At 32.2% G+C, this 19,121-nt stretch overlaps 1 protein-coding gene across 1 annotated transcript; it reads right to left on the bottom strand.

The window, feature by feature from the left end:
* Window positions 1–1,961: 1,961 nt before the first annotated feature.
* LOC129322840 (E3 ubiquitin-protein ligase WAVH1) lies at window positions 1,962–5,475 on the bottom strand. Its single transcript, XM_054969269.1, is given in 5 exon segments — window positions 1,962–4,372; window positions 4,420–4,473; window positions 4,476–4,608; window positions 4,763–4,858; window positions 4,861–5,475. Coding segments are annotated over 5 exon segments (2,091 nt in total). The 5' UTR covers window positions 5,152–5,475; the 3' UTR covers window positions 1,962–2,855.
* Between the last annotated feature and the right edge of the window lie 13,646 nt (window positions 5,476–19,121).

Below are 19,121 nucleotides of genomic sequence, written 5' to 3'. Positions count from 1 at the left end.
CTTTTGCCAGCTCATTAACGGATCTAATGACAAAGGATAATCATGACATAAAATATTAGTTAAAGGAAATTAATTAATACCTATATATAATATAATAACTCTAACAAGTTAAATTCTTGTAAGTCATGAACAATGCAACTTATTTCTAAACAATCAAAACACTAGTTCCATTTTACTGAAAAAATGCCAATGAATCAGTGTAAGTTATATATTTGGTCTCTTCTTTCATTATAATTCACAAGAATCTTAGAATTTGAAAATCCACTGAAAAAGACAATCACTGAATTCCTGTAACAGAGAAGCCAAACATGTTACCGTTTGTATGTGTAAATAAAGGGGGAAAAATCAAAACAGATAAATAGTGATGAAAAAAGTAACAACAAAACACTAATCCCCAAATTTGCATGGTCCCCTTCCCGTCCTCGCGGCGAAACATTTATGCTTAGAAGCATAAGCAAAGACTGAGCCTTTATTGGGATTTACATTTATTATTATTATTATAATAACGAATAAATAAATAAATGGCCCTTTAGAGATGCACATTTGGAAAGTAGGAACAAAAGGAGACCACTCATGAACAGCACTTAACAGTGCTCTAAAAGTTTTGCGCAATTTAAGGACCTGTTCAGGAGCCCCCCTCCCTGTGTGGCTCCTTCCAAAAGGTCAATATTATTATGAATATGACTCTTTTACATTGCATGGGGCCTCTCTCAAAGCTTAAAAGTCTCTTGTCATTCATTCCTTTTATCCCTTTCACGCAGATTTAGGCTTCACTTCTTTCTTTCTTTCACCAAATTTTTCACACTGAGTCATCAAAATTCAACATTTTCTTGTCTTGTTTTGTTCCACTAAGGTCATCATGTTAGCTTTAGTTGATCTCTTTGGTTTTCAATGGTCCTACATGAAACACCCTCAGAAATGGTGATTTTAGATTACTTATGCAGTAAAAGAAGAGGTATGACCAAGACGAGCAGGAGATACTTAACATGTAAGTGATAACCAAGGTACTGACAGCCTGACACCTGAACCAACAATTAAATCAATTAAACTAATGTTTAAGGGTTAGTAGTTTAAACAGTGATTAAATCAGGATCAACCAATGATGATTGCTTTTAAACTCAACAGGATGTCATTTTAGGTTCAGTGAGAAGGAAAAAAAATAATAAAGCCAACCTGTTGATCTGTGTAGAACTCTTGACCTGTTTGGCCAAGGGGCTTATTTACCAATTCGTTGGTTTGAGCAGTCAACTCTAGTTAAGTCTTAATACCATGGAAAACAATGGGAAGGCTATTTTACCAGTGGCAAGTGTATAGGATGAGATGAAGGGTGGAGATGAGGATGTGGATTGATGTTGAGGTGCAAATTTTTTCCCTTAGAAGTAAAGAAGATCATGTTGTTCATATTCTAAGATTACGCATACACAACTAGTGTGACTTGCAATAATGATTGTTTGGATATTAAGAATTAGTGGGTCCGATTATCGACTCCATTTGGTGGCCCCTTTGTCAAATCTTACCAAGTCACATGCAAAGCTAAGTTATATCCACTAGTCCTCCTTCACATAAGAATAAAATAAGAGAGCATTTTTTTTTTAATGAAAGTTATATCCACTAATCATGTTAGTCAATTTCAAAATAGATGACAATACAAAATATTAGATTATGTTGTCCTGCTTATTATCATTATTGATCTTGAAATTTCTATCACAGTAATTAAAAGATCATTCATTGAAGAAATTTAGAATAAAACACGAGTAAACGTTTGTACTATAATATATATTCTCCTACAGTGCCATGAAAAGAATCGCATAGAAGAGAATATTGAAATGGACAAAGACACGAACATGCATGCATCTTATCCACATTTACTTGGATTTCAATTCCTGCTCTCTCTCTCTCTCTCTCTCTCTCATAATGTACGTGCTTGACAATGGCCACGACTAGACATTTTGGAGTTATTGTTTGGCACCATGGAAAGCACTAAGCAAAAAACCAGACTGAGAGAAGGAAAAAGGTTTTCTTTTAGTGATGATGATAGGGGATGCAGATAAGTGTCAGAAAATCTCACGTGTATTGTATTCACTTGGGAAAACCATCTCCTTTTTTCCCCTCACTTCTTAAAACCCACATACCTTGGCATTATCCTTTGTCTTGTTCTCACTCCAACCAGACCATGTTTTTTCTTGAGATGGCATGGACCATTCGAATTAAATTTTAATGATACATTAATTTATGATTTTAAAAACTACAAAATTTAAATCATCAATTTTCAATCTAACCACCTACAATTACAATGGCCTATTCACTAACCAGCTACAAAATAGATATGTTCGGACCAAGCAAAACAAAGCTGAACTTGACTCTAGACAGTGTCTAGCTCGAATGCTAGGGCAGAGTCAGGCATACCAGGCCGTCAGATCACTTGCACATCCCTATCACTGAGTGAAAACAAGCAAAGACACTTGCACTACTACCTACTTTGAATTGAGTACAAAGAAACGTCCCTTTATTATTATTCTCACATTTTTCCTTGTTCATTCACTCTCCATACCCTTTTCAATCCATATCATTATTTGCTTAAAAAAAAAAAGAAAAAGTTTTGGTATTTTCGAAGATTATGAAACAGGGAAGGAGCTGAAGGACAAAACTCAGAAAATAAAAACACCTTTAGGGGCTCACCCAGGCTTTTTCCTTTTCAGAAAAGGGCCTGGGCGTCCGGTACTGTTTGTCGTCTTATGGGCCTCAGGACTGGGCCACGTTACTTTTGTATTTTGTTATTTAAAAAAAATATTTTTTCTATTCATAATTTTGTCTATGTACTCCAAAATTATTTTCAACAAAATGAAAATTACAAGCTAAAATCTGGCGTTCTCGAAGCCGTGTAAATCACTGACTCTGTTCAACGACTTCCTCATAATGGCCACTTTAGCCAGTCTCTCAGCGGCTCTCCAAGCTGATGTCGGCGTATTCGGCTCAACCTTCTCCTCAGTCCTTGCCGTCACTCTCTGACGTTGGCTCTGCTGCTGCCTGCGCCGCTGAAGTTCGGCTTGCTCGGCTTCCAACAAGCGCAAGTACTCACCGGCTGATTTGGGGCTCGACTGCATCAGCAACGCGCGAGCCGATGTGAGCAAGTAATGAGCTCCAGACAGATCACTGTGTTCAGCGAGCCGTCTAGATTCGGCTACACCTCGAGCCGTGACGTGGAGGTTTCTCAACCGTTCGATTTTTGGGTCTGATGATCGAACGGCATGTGGCCGAGGAATGATCAGCGCGTGGTCTTTGGAGTGAACTATCTCTTCGGTGGATGGGTCCCGATAGGAGGACCGTACGGACAGAACGTGGTGGGACCGGGCGGAAGCGGCGGGCACTTTCAGCTCCACTAGCAATTCTCTCTCTTCCTCCGCGTGGAGGTCACCGAGTCGGACGTTGCCCGTCCCGAGAGCCGTTGGTCGAACAGATAGAGAATATACGGCGGCGATCTCCACCGGGACGGAGCGGGACACAATTCCTAATTGAAGCTTCAAATCTTGAGCAACTACGCTGAGCAAACCACCCATGCGCTTGGCAAGCGTGTCATCGGGCTGCGCGTGGCCACAAGCGCCGCTGTCTTGGAATTTCACGGAGTGGACTGGGATTTCCAGGTGAGAGAAGCGGGACGAGGAGATCAGGGAGGACCTTTGATCGGAGGATGCCGCAGTGACGAATCGCTCTCCCTGACCGTGCGAAAGGAGGATGACGCTGGCGAAAGGGTTTTTCTCGCGTCGATCTTCGATCACTTTCGCGGCTTTTTTCAGAGCATCGTTCGTCACAGAAACTTCTTCACGAGTTTGATCAATTACGGTTAATGCGTCCACGATCCGACGCGCCGATCGCTGGCCACTACTGGTCATTCTCCGTAATGGTAAAATCCTCTTGGAGCCCGACGAGAAGGCGATAATTGAGAGGCGATCAGTGGACCCAAGCGACGAAATCGCTACTCGCATCGAACGTTTCATCATCTGAAGCTTTTGCCCGGCCATAGTCCCCCCCACGTCCAGTACTGTCACCAGGTCTATTGGAGGTCGACGCGCGACCGACTTCGATGGTGGAGCTTTAACCTTTAACACCACTACGTATGTTTCATAGCTTCTATTTGCAGCCACAATGGCAGCCTCCGGTAACAAGCACACTTCGAGAGTTCTAATGCTGGGGGACGATAGAAGAGGACCAATTGGGGTGATATTAAATCCTTGGAACTCCATCGGTTCTTCTTCCTGGTCCTCTTCGTTTTCATCAGACTCGGGTATCGGATTGAAGCGAGCAACGGAAGTGGGAGACATTAGAGGCTCGTCATCGTTGTAGACTTTTAACGGCCGAGTTTTGATATCTCTTGCTAGGTTGTATGCTCTGTTTTCCTCAGCGGCTTCATCTTTCTTCAGCTGCTGTCGTTGCAGATAGCCAGCACTGGCAGTTCTTTCCAATTTGCGTTGCAGACGGGCAGATATGGATGTGTTGCTTTTTAACATGAGCGGCTATGCAAGGAAAGTGAAAGGTATGAGAGCATTCTGCTGTGAAAATCGCTGTTCCTTGCCCAGTTTTCACGCTCTGTGCACAGATTCCACATCTACTCTGCAGAATTGAAAAGTTCAAAAGTTAGAGAAAAGTGAGAATTATTAGAGTAGGCAGCAGCATAGCAATAACAGGATTTCACTGTACAGATTATGAAAACGAATCAAATCAAATATCAGATGTGGGGCGAAAAAAGTCAGTATAATTCATTTACTCTGGATAATCGTAAGCTGGCTCTGAGAAACGAGATACTGGAGGGTGACTTGGGTGAGGAGGGATTGAGAGCTGAAGCAGCGTGGGACTGTGTTGCCTCTTCGGAGTCTTAGCATTACTGCATTGGAGTTTTGGGCTATTAGGAACAGAGGAAGTGGTAGTTGCAGCGGCCACCGTCGTCCGGCACCGGAGGGTGGGGCTTGTCACCGGCTGAGGCTGCAAGCGTGGGGTGGAAGGGTTGGAGAAAAACGCAAACTTGGTGCTGATTTTGGGACTCTGATTGGTGGTATTGTTGTCGCAATGCTGCTGCTTCTCTGTTAAAACCTTGGACTCTCTGTCTTTGGGAATGGATGTGCAGAACGCCCTTCTCCACCCAGCAACCATCCTCATAAATTCAATCTCGATCTGTAAGGGATTGGGTGCTTGATGATCTGTTATTGTTGTTTACGAAAGTCTTTCCTTTGCAGATGGAAGTGATTAGAAAGGCAAAAGCAATAGATTAGATTCAGAGGCCTTTATACAAGTTTCTCTTTCCCTTCTTTCCATTTCTCATCTCTTGCAGTAACCATCTATTTATCTATTGCTTGAAGTTGGGCCTATTTTCTTCGTCTCTATTGTGAGCCCCCCAAAAAATCTCCGCCCAATGGAAAAGCCTTCCCGTTGCTTCTAAATTGAAAAATGAAAATGGCCCCTCCCCCCTCTTCTCTCTCTCTCTCCCCCTCCTTCCCTATGTCACTGTGTGTTACCATCTCATCCGCGCTATATAACCCAGTCACTGAAAGGCCTTTGCACAAAAATGGAAATATTATTAAATGGATAAAGTTAAAGTGGGCGTTTCCAAAGAAATATTTATATACTCTTTCGGTTCATTTTTATCACTCCTCTCTAAGATTATATATATATATATATATATATTTTATTTTTTTTGGGCAAAAGTCCTAAGGTTATATGAAACCTTAGAAAATGACTTCGTTATACACAATTCGAAATAAAATTACATAATTTTTAGAGAAATTATCAGCGTTGGAACACTAAAGCAAAATTTTTATTAAATAAAGACTGTAGGACTTTGAAATTACATTGTAACTCCTTAATCCTTAGCGAAAAATAAATTTTTGTAAGAAATGATCATAATATCCCTAAAGTTTAAAATAAAAAAAAAAAGCCACCCCATTTTCACCAACAGGAGCCATTGGACTGCCAATGGAGACCTTTCAACGGCAAGATTACCAGAGCCATGGCATCGATGACAATTTATTAAAGCTGTGGCCACTAAACTATCAAGCCACTTTGATCAATGTATGGCAAAAAATAATACAATGTAGTAGTTCCAACTTCTAGCCCAATATTTTATAAAGTGTTAATTCATAAGTATCTATTCAGATTTCATAATAACTCTTTTAAAATTAATAACAATTTATTTAAGTTTTAACAAATTAAAAAAACTAAAAGATCTTATTTGATTGTACAAGTATTAATCCTTCATTAATAAAAATTTATTCAAGTCTTGACAATTCCTCATTTTAAATTAACAACAATCTATTCAAATTTAATAAATTAAAAAAAACTAATAAAATAGGTTTAATTATACAAACATTAGTTATTTATTAATAATAAATTCATTCAAATTTTGACAACTCTTCATTTGAAATTACAATAACCAGTTTTCTAACTTATTAAAATTTAAATAGATTGTTGTTAATTTAAATAATTTATTAAAATTTAATAGATATTTATTTATGAATAATTAACACTTATAAAAATTTGAGTTTGAAATTTGAGGCACAACATAAATTCTTTTTTATCAGATATAAATAAAAGAGCTTGATAGTGATAGAGTTTTTACGTGGCAAAGGAGTTGTAAAATCAAACCTCCTTAATTACTTTCACCAATTATTTTTTAATAAATTATCACACGCGTCAAAGTTTTGGTGACTAACTGTATGCAAAGGACTATTTTTGTTATTTTAAATTTTAAAAACATTGCAGTAATTTCTAATAAAAAATCTACTTTCAACTAAAGACTAATGAGTTGCAATGCAATATCATAATTCTATATCTTTTTGGATATTTCATTTAAAAATATAAAATATTTTTTAAAGAGTTAATATTTAATAATGTAAGCCTTTTAAGATATAATTATTATTTTTTTTAAAAATACCTCTATTGATAATAATTTTATATTTATTATAAAATATTTAATAAAAATAAATATAAAAAATAAAATTAATTTAAAAATAAATAATTATTTTATTGAGAGTGAGACTTGCTTAAAATATTTTATATATTTTTTTTAGCACAACTTTGCTTTAGTGGTCTAAGTTGATATTTGCCCTAATTTTTACTCTGAACAAATTCCCAGTTACTAGCATGTAACCGACATAGAGGGTTGCCAATGCCAAAATAAGTCAACGAGGGAGGTTAACTTTTGGAACTGTGCGTCAGTGTCCTACCGGTACCACCTCCATCACTGGTTTTTTTTTTTTTTTTTTTTTTGCAGAGAGCTTCGTTTTTATTCATGGTCCCGTGATTCCCCCCTTTCACCTTTGCTTGGTCAGTTTTTCCTTTTCCTCGCAAAGCAAAGAATCAAACCTCAGTGATATTTGATTCCCTCTATTTTTCCTTGGAGTTGCAATTTTCCTATTGATGCTAGCTCTATAACCTGCATGAATTACTGCGACTAGGCGAGGGTTTCAATGACCTGTATTCTGACCCAGCATTTAAGTAGCTGAACTGATCTGGTTTGTTCGTATAGTGGGGTCCATTTCGTTTGTGTTGTGTTTATGGCTGCAGGAGATTGTGATGTTCGAGATGGAGACCAGTCCTTCTCTGCTGTGAGGGTGAAATTTTTATTCAATTCAACTCTGTTCTGTACGCTGTACCTCATTAATTACCCTGCAATTATTATGAATTTACTGCTTACTTGTCCTTGAATTTAATATAGTAACGGCCTCCTCATTATGGAGTGGTATTTTCTTTATTGTACATCGATCCCAAAACTACTCTGTTATTAACAATACTAATTGATTGATCCGCCTCCTTTTAATAAATTTTTGAAAAATAATTGTTCAATCTTTTTCGTGATTCAGAATTCACTATTTACCCACATTGATTGCTTGTTTTCTCAGCATCTCATCTTTAAATTTGCAAACCGTGGACAAGTTTTCATGACAACTATAGAATTTGCCATATTTCGATGGATTCCAGTTCTTAAAAGTCACACCTCGGGATCGAAATTGTCTCACATATCTCAGCTAAGAAGAAAAACCCAGCAACACCGAATCAAAATGCTACTAGAGGTTATAATTAGATCAGAAGTGAAGAACAAGTCCAATGTTCCCATATGGCCAGAAGCAATGAACCAAACACGTGGGTGAGAAATGGTAATGGGAGGCAATGAACGAGTATTTAGACAAGTGTCACACGAACATATACAAAAGAACAATGATGAATTAAGCCAATGATTAAAGTGCAAAACTAGGAAGCCCCAATGGGTGCCTTCACAAGGTTAAAGTGATGAGCATTGAGCAGCATTGTTACGGTGTTCTTGGAATCTGAGACTCTCAGGTGCTTAACACATTCCAAGAAATTGCCGACAGCTTCTGCTGCTAAAAAGCAAAGCCTATAGGAGTGTGAGGCCTCCTCTTTCGTCACTGCCTAAAGTTCTTTTTTCTGTGTTTTTTTTACTTAAAATGGGCCTAAAGTTGTTCTCTCATGACAAAAGTATTCTTATTTTATCCTGTACTCTTTCATATCTCATAAACAAGTAGCTGAAAATTTAAAATTAGAATCTAAATCCTCATCGTGTATTCCTTATATATAATAATTTAATGGAAAGAGGTTTCGTTGTGTACATGAATAGCTGAAAATTTGAATTTAAATTTATATAGATTATATATATAATAATTTAATTAAAAAAGGTATATCCAATATATAAAAGACGGCTGCAGTTGAAAAAAAAATTAATTGAAATCTTAGATTTTTTTTAAAATAATAATACGTTTTTTTAGTTATGTGTTTATTAAATACCCTATATGAATATATTAATAATAAAAATTAAAATTATGATAAATATTAAATAAATTAAGAATATAATTGGCTAAAATTATAAAACTATCTCAATTTTTATATTTTAGGGCAAACAAAACTACTAAAAAATGTCATGCATTATTCTAGGGAATTGATTATTTTCTGGAATAATTTGACGGTCTAACTTATCAATCACTTTACATAAAAAGTGGTGTATTAGTTAGTTTTGTTATGAAAATAGGGGTTGAGATGAGAGAAAAATATACAAAGAGAATAAAAAAATAAAGAACTTTCTTATTTTAGTGTATAAAATATAAATGAGGTGCCTTCTATTTATTAATATAAATATATCAATTAAACTGAATAAATATATAAGATAAAATAACTAAAAAATATTATAATAATCGAAAGATATTGAAAAACTTAAGATAATGAACCTTTACATAATATCCTAACATTTATAACAAGTTTTTTTTAAATCATCCTTATTTATAACTTCTGAAGATTTTTATTTTCAAAATTTATGCTTTTAATTAAACAAGGGTAAATTTAAAAAGTCATTTTATTGTTAGATTAATTTAATGATTTAATTAACTCTATTTAATTATGATAAAATAACTATAAGTGTCGTATACTTGAGATTGTTTTTGAGTTTATGCTTTTCCTCTTCTTCCTCCCTCAGCTTCTCCAAGTAACACGACCTGAAAGTAATCTGACCTATTTGTTCACAATTACAGCCTATATTCATTATTTTATTCCATCTGTCGGCGAATGTGGTGAGCCAAAAAAAAAAAATTGCTTGTACATCAACGATTTGACCAATTCGTCCGTGTCAATTCTGGCACATGATGTTATCTTTAATTTATTCACGATGATGTAAATTGTGATTTATTTAACCCATGGAGAAGACAAAAAACCAAAAAAAAAAAATTAAAAGAAAGGAAATTGTTGACTGGGGTTAATTTGTGAAAAACTTCAACAACATCAAACTTTTTCCCTTTAAATGAGATGGGTTATATAAATTATATAATATTTTTGTTCTTTACCAGTAAATAAACCTTCGAAAAAATTATCAACCAAATGATCATTTCAATAATTTCATTTAGTGCTTTCTTCAATCCTCATCCTTCTTTATTAGATTTAAAATTGTTTGTTCCACTATTTTATTGAAGCTTTTATTAATTTTCTTTAAACAGTTTCAAATTATCTTCAACAATTTCTTCCATGATGGATGCCACACTAACTCTTTTTCTTGTGTGATCATCATGAATCTTATCTTTCCTTATATGTATGTTCATATATTTATCTCAATATTCTTTTGTCTAGAATCCCAACTTTATATTCTTTTAATTATTTTTAAATCAAATATTTACTACCATATAACATGATTTTATAGTAGTGCAATAAAACATTCCTTTAAACTTATTAGTGACCTTTTTATTGTAGATAAAACCTACAGCCTTTCTTCATTTAAACCACCTAATTTGTAGAATGCAACAATGTCCACCAATTTTCCCATTATTCTGTATAGAGCCAGAAACTGATAGCAGAGAACATAGAAGATACGGAAGGCACAGATCTTTTTGAAGCACACACACATATATATGGTACATACTGTATATATATATATGGATGGCTGGAATTAAAGGAGGGTGTATGAATGTACATGTGTATTGAAGAGAATGGAGTCTATCATTTTCTCAATCAATATGTCCTTCCATTATTGCAATACACACACGTAACAAACAGCTAGTTGTGTCTTGGTGATCACCTTCTCTTTACATCACCCAAAAACCACAACACACACACAAACTATATATTCATTGGCCCATTCAATTTTATTGCTCGCTAAGACCACAAAGCCACAATTTATTGAGTGATAAATTAAGACGCAGATGTGAATAGGGCGTTGAGCCAATCAAATATGATGAATTCGCTATACATTTATTAAAGAATTTGATTTGTTAACACGGAAAAATAATGAATTGCTCCAAAAATTTGGTGCAGCATCATGGGCGTGAGAATGACTTTGGTAATCATGAAGCAGCATGGAGGGTCAGGCCATATTGAGATGTCTTTAATTATTATTATTTCATTATTCCACTGTCAATTTTTTTAAGGATCAAAATGAATTCTTATATATCATATCTCATAATTATTCGCGTATTGCTGCCAACGCTAAGTGTCTCTGTGAGAGAGAGAGAGAGAGAGATAGAGAGAGAGTTTATTGTGTATTTGAATGGGATGTGTCATGTGCAGTATAATATAAACGTCATATTTTACAATGCATGATATGATTGCAAAGAAATTTATTGAAAAATATTTTTATAAAATTGTCCTTTACGGCTACAGTATAAATATTCACTGGATGAAAGAATTTAGGTCATTCAAACAAATCTAGATTGTATGTGTACACACATTATGCTACAAGCTTTTCGGTTAAAATATGACTTTCATCTATCGGTGAAAATATTACTTTCACTTGCTTCATTATTCAAAAATTAAAAATGAACAGAGAAGAAAGATATTCCAATGGAGAGAAGAATGTGATAGCTAGAGAAGGAAGATATATAATCAGAACATTTGATTAGGATGGCTACGTGTTCTCCAAAAGAAGGTATTAAAGTGACAAAATTAAAAAGAAAAGAAAGTGTCTCTTTGCGTGTATGTGTGTAGATATGATCCTTTTAAAAAGGATAGCGAGGTGCAAGTTGTGTGTTAAAGAATGAAGAGCGCAAATCTCCAATGTTTGTTAAAATTAAATATTAGAATAATTTTAATTTTTAGGTGGATTTGCATTATTACTCAATACTCAATAGTCAAAGTCAATAATCTAACTAATGTTGAGTAATTTATCTTAAACTTTAAACTAAAATCTATTGGGTGTGATTAAATAAAATATATAATAGGTTAAGCTCTACAAATTTAAAGTATGTTAGAAAAGATTTCATTCTTGCGCACCCATCATGGTCATAGTGAGTTGGTGTCTTCTCTCTCCATTTTTCCTTCTTTCTCAATCATGAGTTTTTTTTTTGGGTCACTTTTGAGTATCCCTAGACTTTTTATTTTTTATGTATTTAGATATCTCAAGTTACATTAGATTCTAAATATACAAGTATAGTTAGGAAAGATCATAAAAGTGGCAAAATTCTTCTTGAGATTTTTTTTTAAAGAATGACAATTATAAACCTGTTAAAAAGGTTCGTCTTAATTTGTAACTTTTCAAAAAAAAATCAGTGTTAAAATATAGAAAGCTAAATTATGAATTTGAAATTCTAAGTTATTATGAGTTTTTGATTTGACATTAATTTTATTATAAAATCTTTAATTTTTTTAACTTAGTGATTTATGAAGAGTTGGTATGTGTATTTGCTCAAGACCAGTCAAGCGGATGTCATCCAAAAACAACTAATATTTGATGTTTCTTAGCTTACTAAATTTTGCATAGGAAAGTGTGAAAATGAATACTCCTTCTTGTCTAAATTATAATTTTTTTTAACTCATCTTAGTTCAAAATATAAGACATTTAATAGGTTTTAAATTTTTTTTCTGTTGCTTTAACCTTGTACAATATTTATTAACTTGGTTTATTGTGTAGAGTAGTTATTATATTTCTATCACTTTTCATGATAACTAAAACTTTATTGATCTATAAGGAGGTCACACTTTCTCATATTATGATGTTTCATTAAAAAAATATTATATCTCATTTAATTTATATTGATAGTTGGGAAGAGGTAAAAAGAAAAACTTATGATATTTTTAATTAAAAATAAAAATATAATTAGATTTGATTGATATGTAAATTATAATTAAAAATGTTTTATATTTTAAATCAAAGGGAGTAATCAAGTAGGCTGGAATTAAGCTAGCAAAACTCTCAATCAATTGAATTACACGTTGATCATAAAGCCATTTAATGGTGGATAATATTGGTTTTGGCACACAAAAAAAAAAAAGGTTATTCCATTTCTCGTTTTCATTTATCATGTAAAACAGGACCGAATCCGAGGAAAAGGTTTCAACTTTCATGGTTCAGGTTGGATTTGTTTGTACATTTTGTATTCTTCCTAAAAATATAACCATTTCTTTCGTCCTTTTTTTTTTAGTAAGAAAATACAACCATTTCTTAATTATATACTCTCTCTATTTTTATATATAAAATATTTTTAATTAAATTACATAAATTAATAAACATTAATTATGTAATTATTGTAATTAAAATCACAATAATATTTTAATTTTTTAATTATTATAAGTGAAAAGTAATTTTTTTTAAAGTAAGTCAATAAGAGTTTTTTCTCTTTTTAATTTAAAAAAGGTAAAATAGTCTATTTTTTAAAAAATATATTTTTTTTTATTCAAAAATATAAAACATTTTTAACCAAATCTCACCCCTTAATAAAATAATTACTTACTTTTAAATTAATCCTATATTTTCACATTTACTCCTATTAAACACCGTACAATAAATATAAAATAATTATTAATGAAAGTATTTTTAAAAAAATAAAAATACCTTACATTTTTTTAATATTTAATTTTTTTAAAAAAATTATATTTTTAAATAAAAAAATAATAACTTTTTATATTTCTTAAAAAAAAAAAGGGTCTAAAAACTTCTCATAGGGACGGAGGAAGTAGAAGAGAGGGAAAAGAAGTGGTCCCCAAAGATTTGACTGGAGGCAGACGCAGAAGGGAAGAGGGAATAATAAAAGATTAAAAGGTCAGCCAAGGCCACGTAAAGTGCATCCTGTATCAGTATCACGGTCAAGTACCTTCCCTCCTTTTATCTTTTATTTTACTTTATCTCTTTTTTTTTTTTTCCTTTTTTCATTTACTCCTTTTGATCTAATATATAAATAATTTTTTAAAAAAATTATATATTAATAATTTTTTTAGTTTTATAAAAATAAATATTGTTTTTATTATTAATTTTAATTATTAATCTATTTTATGATAAGTAAGAGATAAATTTATATAAGAATTCAGGTTAATAAAATAAATATAATGAGTAAAATGAGAAATAAATTTTGCATGTAATAAATTATTTATATTTTGAATCAATATTAATTAAAAAAATGTTTACATTTTAGATAGGAAGGAGTTATCTTTATATTAATGAAAAAATAATGATAAATCTCATTGAGTTCAAAAATATAAAATATTTTTAATTTTATGAGTATCATTATCTTTTTTTTTAAAAGTGTCTCCATTAATAATAAATTTATATTTATTATAGAATGTTTAATAAGGATAAATATAAAAAGATATGATTAGTTTGAAAATAAATAACTATTTTATTGGTGGTGAGATTCGGTTAAAAATGTCTTATATTTTTAAATAGAGGGAGTAAATGATAATCAAATCCTTTGAAGTGTCATAATTTATTTGAAATCCCTAGGGATCTTTTTTATGTTAGTAATTTCAGGTTAAATGATCAAATTTTTCTTTGTTTAAAATAAAAATAATTGATTTGATTTTATCTTCTTAATCACAATTTTTATTTAAGTAATTATAATGTGAATCGCAAAAATTGAACACAAAATCACAAATTCCCATGTAATTTTTTTATGATTGATAAATAAATTTTAAAAATAATCAATTGTAATTATAACTTTTTTTAAGCAATCACAACTTTAATATTGTGAATTACAAGAATTAAATAAAAAATTATAATTTTTCACATAATTTTTTTATTATTAAAATTTAAGTTATGAAAATAATTGATTACAACTTTTTAAAGGAATTACAATTTTTTTATTTTAAATAAGGAATAATTTAGTTATTTAATATAAAATTATAAATTTCATAAAGATATGTAGGATATTTGAAAACTTTAAAGAAATTATGATATTTTTAAAAATTTAATTGTTATTTATATATTTTAGTAAGATTTTATTATGATTTTCCCTGTATGCATCCTTATTCGTACTACTGATTCAACAAAAACGAATGTTATTCTCCGTTTTTTTTTTTCTCCTTCCAAAAGGAAATATGCAAGGAAATTTAGTAGGCTGATATAGTAATGTAGTATTACATTTTGTCTTGGACGATGGTGGCATTATAGTGATTCAAATAATAACTGAAACTTCAGATTTTGACAGAAGTAATAGAGTATTTTTTTAATACTAAAATAGTAGGAGAGTCTCATTGAGAATAACTTTCCCAAAACATTTTCCATTTACATAACACCCGGTAAGATTTCGTGTTTAAGAAATTACAATTCATTTCATTTTCATATAAAAAAAATAGGAAAAGAAAGTTATTTGACATTGTACACTAAAGCCGCACAAAGGATTAGACAGGATTAAATTTCAGCCTAACTTGAAGTTTGATCTATTTCACGAAAAAGATTGAATTAGAAAACCCATATTTCGATCTAGTTTAGTGATAGCCCGGATATTAATTTTTTTCCTATGAGAGGCAATAATTTATTTTAATTTAATAAACTTAATTAAGATATTAAAAACACCAATAACAAGAAAAAAATTTCAATTACAGTTTAAGTAGTCTAGATTAGTAAATTACTAGTTTGAGTGTGTGATCACGTGAGAAACCAAACTTCTTAAATTATTAATAATTTTAAATTTATATTATAAATAATTAATAAATTAATTATAATCATATTAAATAAATTTAATAGAATTAGATTGAATTAAGTGGTCTAAATATCTAATTTTCTGTCTAGTCCAACTAAAAATATTTTTAGTTTTTTTAAATTTTTAAAAAAATCAATTCTTAACAAAACTGGACTGGAACAAATCTTCTCCGATCAAATAGGATCAGAGGACTTCACGGTAGGAGCAGCACCCCAAAAAGTTGCTCGGGATGCCACACCATTACAAAACTGAAGATCACTAGATGGGTTGGACAGCTTTTTTAAGAAATAGTTTTATACTTATGGATTTTTTTTACCTAAAAAAAAAAAACCAACTAAGTAGAGAAACTAACTTCACTTAACCAATTTTTTTTTTTTAAATCTCATATGCCCAACTTTCTTTTTTATGATTTTTTTAAATACCCTTACATCCCCAACCAAGCAACCTTTAATTCAAACCAAACTCTAAAAATACTCGATTTGAAGACAAAAAGCAAGGCATCAAATTAAATTAATCCTCAACCAGGGTCAAGCCAATCCATGTCATTCAAAGCCAATATTTTAATCGAAAACTATCAATAAAAACACAAACTCTATAAGTGGAAAAGAAATTTTAAATAGTAATAATAATAACACAATAACAACTTTTTTCCTAAAATAATAGTAAACGACACAAATTTTGTCCGAGTGTACTTCAAGGAATAATGCATACGTATCACCTTAAACTATAAGGAATAGAAGTATGCGTTCTTGTCAAGCAATACCAGTGATACACCTTCTCATCATAAAAGCACAAATGTGAAATAGATTTAAATCGCTACGAGAGAAACCAATATATAATATATGCCGTGTGAGAACAACTACTATAGAATTGACTATTTCAAACCAGTTTATTAACCCACTGATTATCCCTTCTTAATTTCCACAAGCATCTTACCTTTGACCGCACACTTGTTCAATATTTCTTTAATCTAGAAACATGTCTGATTATATATATATCGCCACTATCACCTTTATATATCTGTGTGTCCACTAAACCTACCCCATGTAACCTTGTTCCTTTTGACTCACAATAGATAGCAGTACTATAGCAAGCATTATCTGGGGATATATTTAACTACAAGCCAGAAGCTAGGAATAAAGAAAATAACCGAAGAGATATTCTAATACATCTGATATGGACATAGATTTTTCTTAGTGCTTTTTCCGATCATAAATGGCTATGTGTAGAAGACGACCACCAAGGTGTGGGCATCACATTTTCAAACCCTTTTGTCAGATCTATTATTTGTTTTTAAATGTTCAAAAAGAAAAATGCCACCATATGCATGATTGAGACTCTCACCAGCACCTCAAAACAACATATAATATTATTGTCTTTCATATTAATTAAAGGCCAAGTGGAGAGAAGCTTCTAGGTTTTAAATCCTCCGATAGATTTGATGAACTAACTCCTCCGTTTTCAAAGCCAGTAACATTAATCTGAGAATTCTTGCATGTTGCCACCTGTGCGTTTAGCTGACATAACTAGAATATCAAGCTTGAAACCTGTTTAATTTCCAATCTGATATGAGACTACAGCAATATATAATGTGAAATATACAGATTAATAATTCTCACGAGGATAAGGTAAGGATAGGGGGGGGGGGTGAGAGAGAGAGAGATGGCCCAGAAGCAATCAATAATTTGTGCAAAATGAGAGGCTTCCCCTAAAGGATGGTGATTGTGTGGCCGTCATCATTGGAGGCACATGCCATAGCTAGTTAAGGATCCACCACCAACCAAACTATAATTAATCTCATATATTAACGTACATATTATAGGCCACGCCCTCAAGGATTACATATTCAATTATCGATTCTGTATATATATTCTTTTATCTTTCTCTGCACTGCACTACTTTAATCTATCTCCCATGTATATTAATTATCATGATCCAGCTTCTTCTTTACTTTTACCCTTAGGTAAAGTGAAACTTAATCATCATATGTTCAGTGTTCTTCTAGCTAGTTAGCTACTAGCAACAGTCCAAAATAGACACGACGTTTCTGAATCAGCACTGACACTCGCATATCCTGGCATATGAATATTAGCTAACGTACTGTAGAATGATGTGAGCAGATGAAAGCTAAACAGTTTCGCCACAGCTGGGGATAATGCACACGAGAAGCGAAGCAAAATGATCGATGCACAGAATGTTTGTACTGTTACATTGTTTTCAGCATGATAATGACCAGAATATTTGTTCACTTAAAATTGCCAACTTACGACGACCGTCCCATGATGGGGTGGTTGCTGAAGAAACGCGTGGATTCATCAGTTGAAGAACACGATGAATAGTTGAAGAGCCTTAGCTTAATTCACGGCTGGTGTTTGGAGTTGCATTGGGCAATATGTGGCAGACTAGGACACATAAATATGAAAACCAACACCACGTTCTGATATATTTCATGTGTGGCTTCAATTTTAATAACCAAGCAATAGACACTCGAGCATTTGAATTTGATGTCACACATGCAGTACTTAACGGGACATCACAGATAATCAAACACCTGTTAATTAACCAACCCTTCTTCTTCTTCTTCTTCTTTTTTCGCTTTCATTTAATCTGTATTTTTTGTTCTTCTACAGATGCATGAACAAAAGAAAGGGTTCTAAACGCTTACGAAAGAGTTGGAAGAAGCGACAAATTACGTTTCCGTGTCTTTTCCACTATTAGAACATGATGCGTATTTGGTTTGTAGATGCCAAATGGACAATAATGAGTCTAAACATGAAGGCATTTAATGGTGACTAGTTGCCAGCTGATGCATGAAAGTGACTTCAACGGCAAATATAGCCATTTCAAACCTCAAAATGAAAAATATTCTTTCTTTCTTTTTTTTTTTCAAATGCAGAAAAAGTGAAAGGTCATGTCTTGAACCAATGGATCTTTCTCTAGGACTCTAACTAAGCGCACACTTGGCAAGAGATAAAATGGGAGTAAGATTTACTCCAATATAAAGGAGGATAAACTACAGATTTGGACGTTACATTAAATTTGATGATTTAAATTTAATAATTTTTAAAAGTGTAATTTTAATTTGAATGGTTTAAATTTATAATAAAAGAGCAATGGAGAGAAACTAACCCCGAGATGGAAAAGAAAAATAATACAGAAGAATTGAATATATCGTTAATATACATCTAGATGCATGAAAATTAAAATTTAAGTCAGGATTTCACTGCAAGAAAAAATTAATTTAGCAATTTCAACATCAAATATAGCCATTTCAAACATCAAAACAAAGAAGAATGTTCATTTTTGTCCTCTACAGAAAAATGAAATAAAGGTTCAAGTCTTAAACCCATGGATCTTTCTGTAGGACTCTAACCAAGCATATACTTGACAAGAGATAAAATGGAAGAAGGGGAATATCATGGGAAAATTGAATATATATATATCCCTCAGCGTTTGGATGCATGAAGATGAAAATTTAAGTTGGATTTGAGCCAAATCCTTCATTTACATACGAAGAAGTCTTTCAATTTTAATTTCATTCAAACCCAAATCCATATTTTATAATAACTTTTTTGTAATTAATTTCAAATTCTCTCTTGATCTCATTTATTTTAAATTTCACATACTCTAATCCTCCCTTTTTTTTTCATGTTTTTACCAAGGGTGTCTTTTTTAGTTTTTTCACTCCTCTCATCTCTTATCTGTCTCTAATTGAAGAATAAAAATAAG

Source organism: Prosopis cineraria, unplaced genomic scaffold (genome assembly GCF_029017545.1).
Source record: "Prosopis cineraria cultivar Desert tree isolate PC_DT_omini unplaced genomic scaffold, ASM2901754v1 PC10, whole genome shotgun sequence".
Lineage (NCBI taxonomy): Eukaryota > Viridiplantae > Streptophyta > Magnoliopsida > Fabales > Fabaceae > Prosopis > Prosopis cineraria.
The sequence above is the reverse complement of the archived record's forward strand: the minus strand, read 5'-3'. Positions and strand labels throughout refer to the sequence as shown.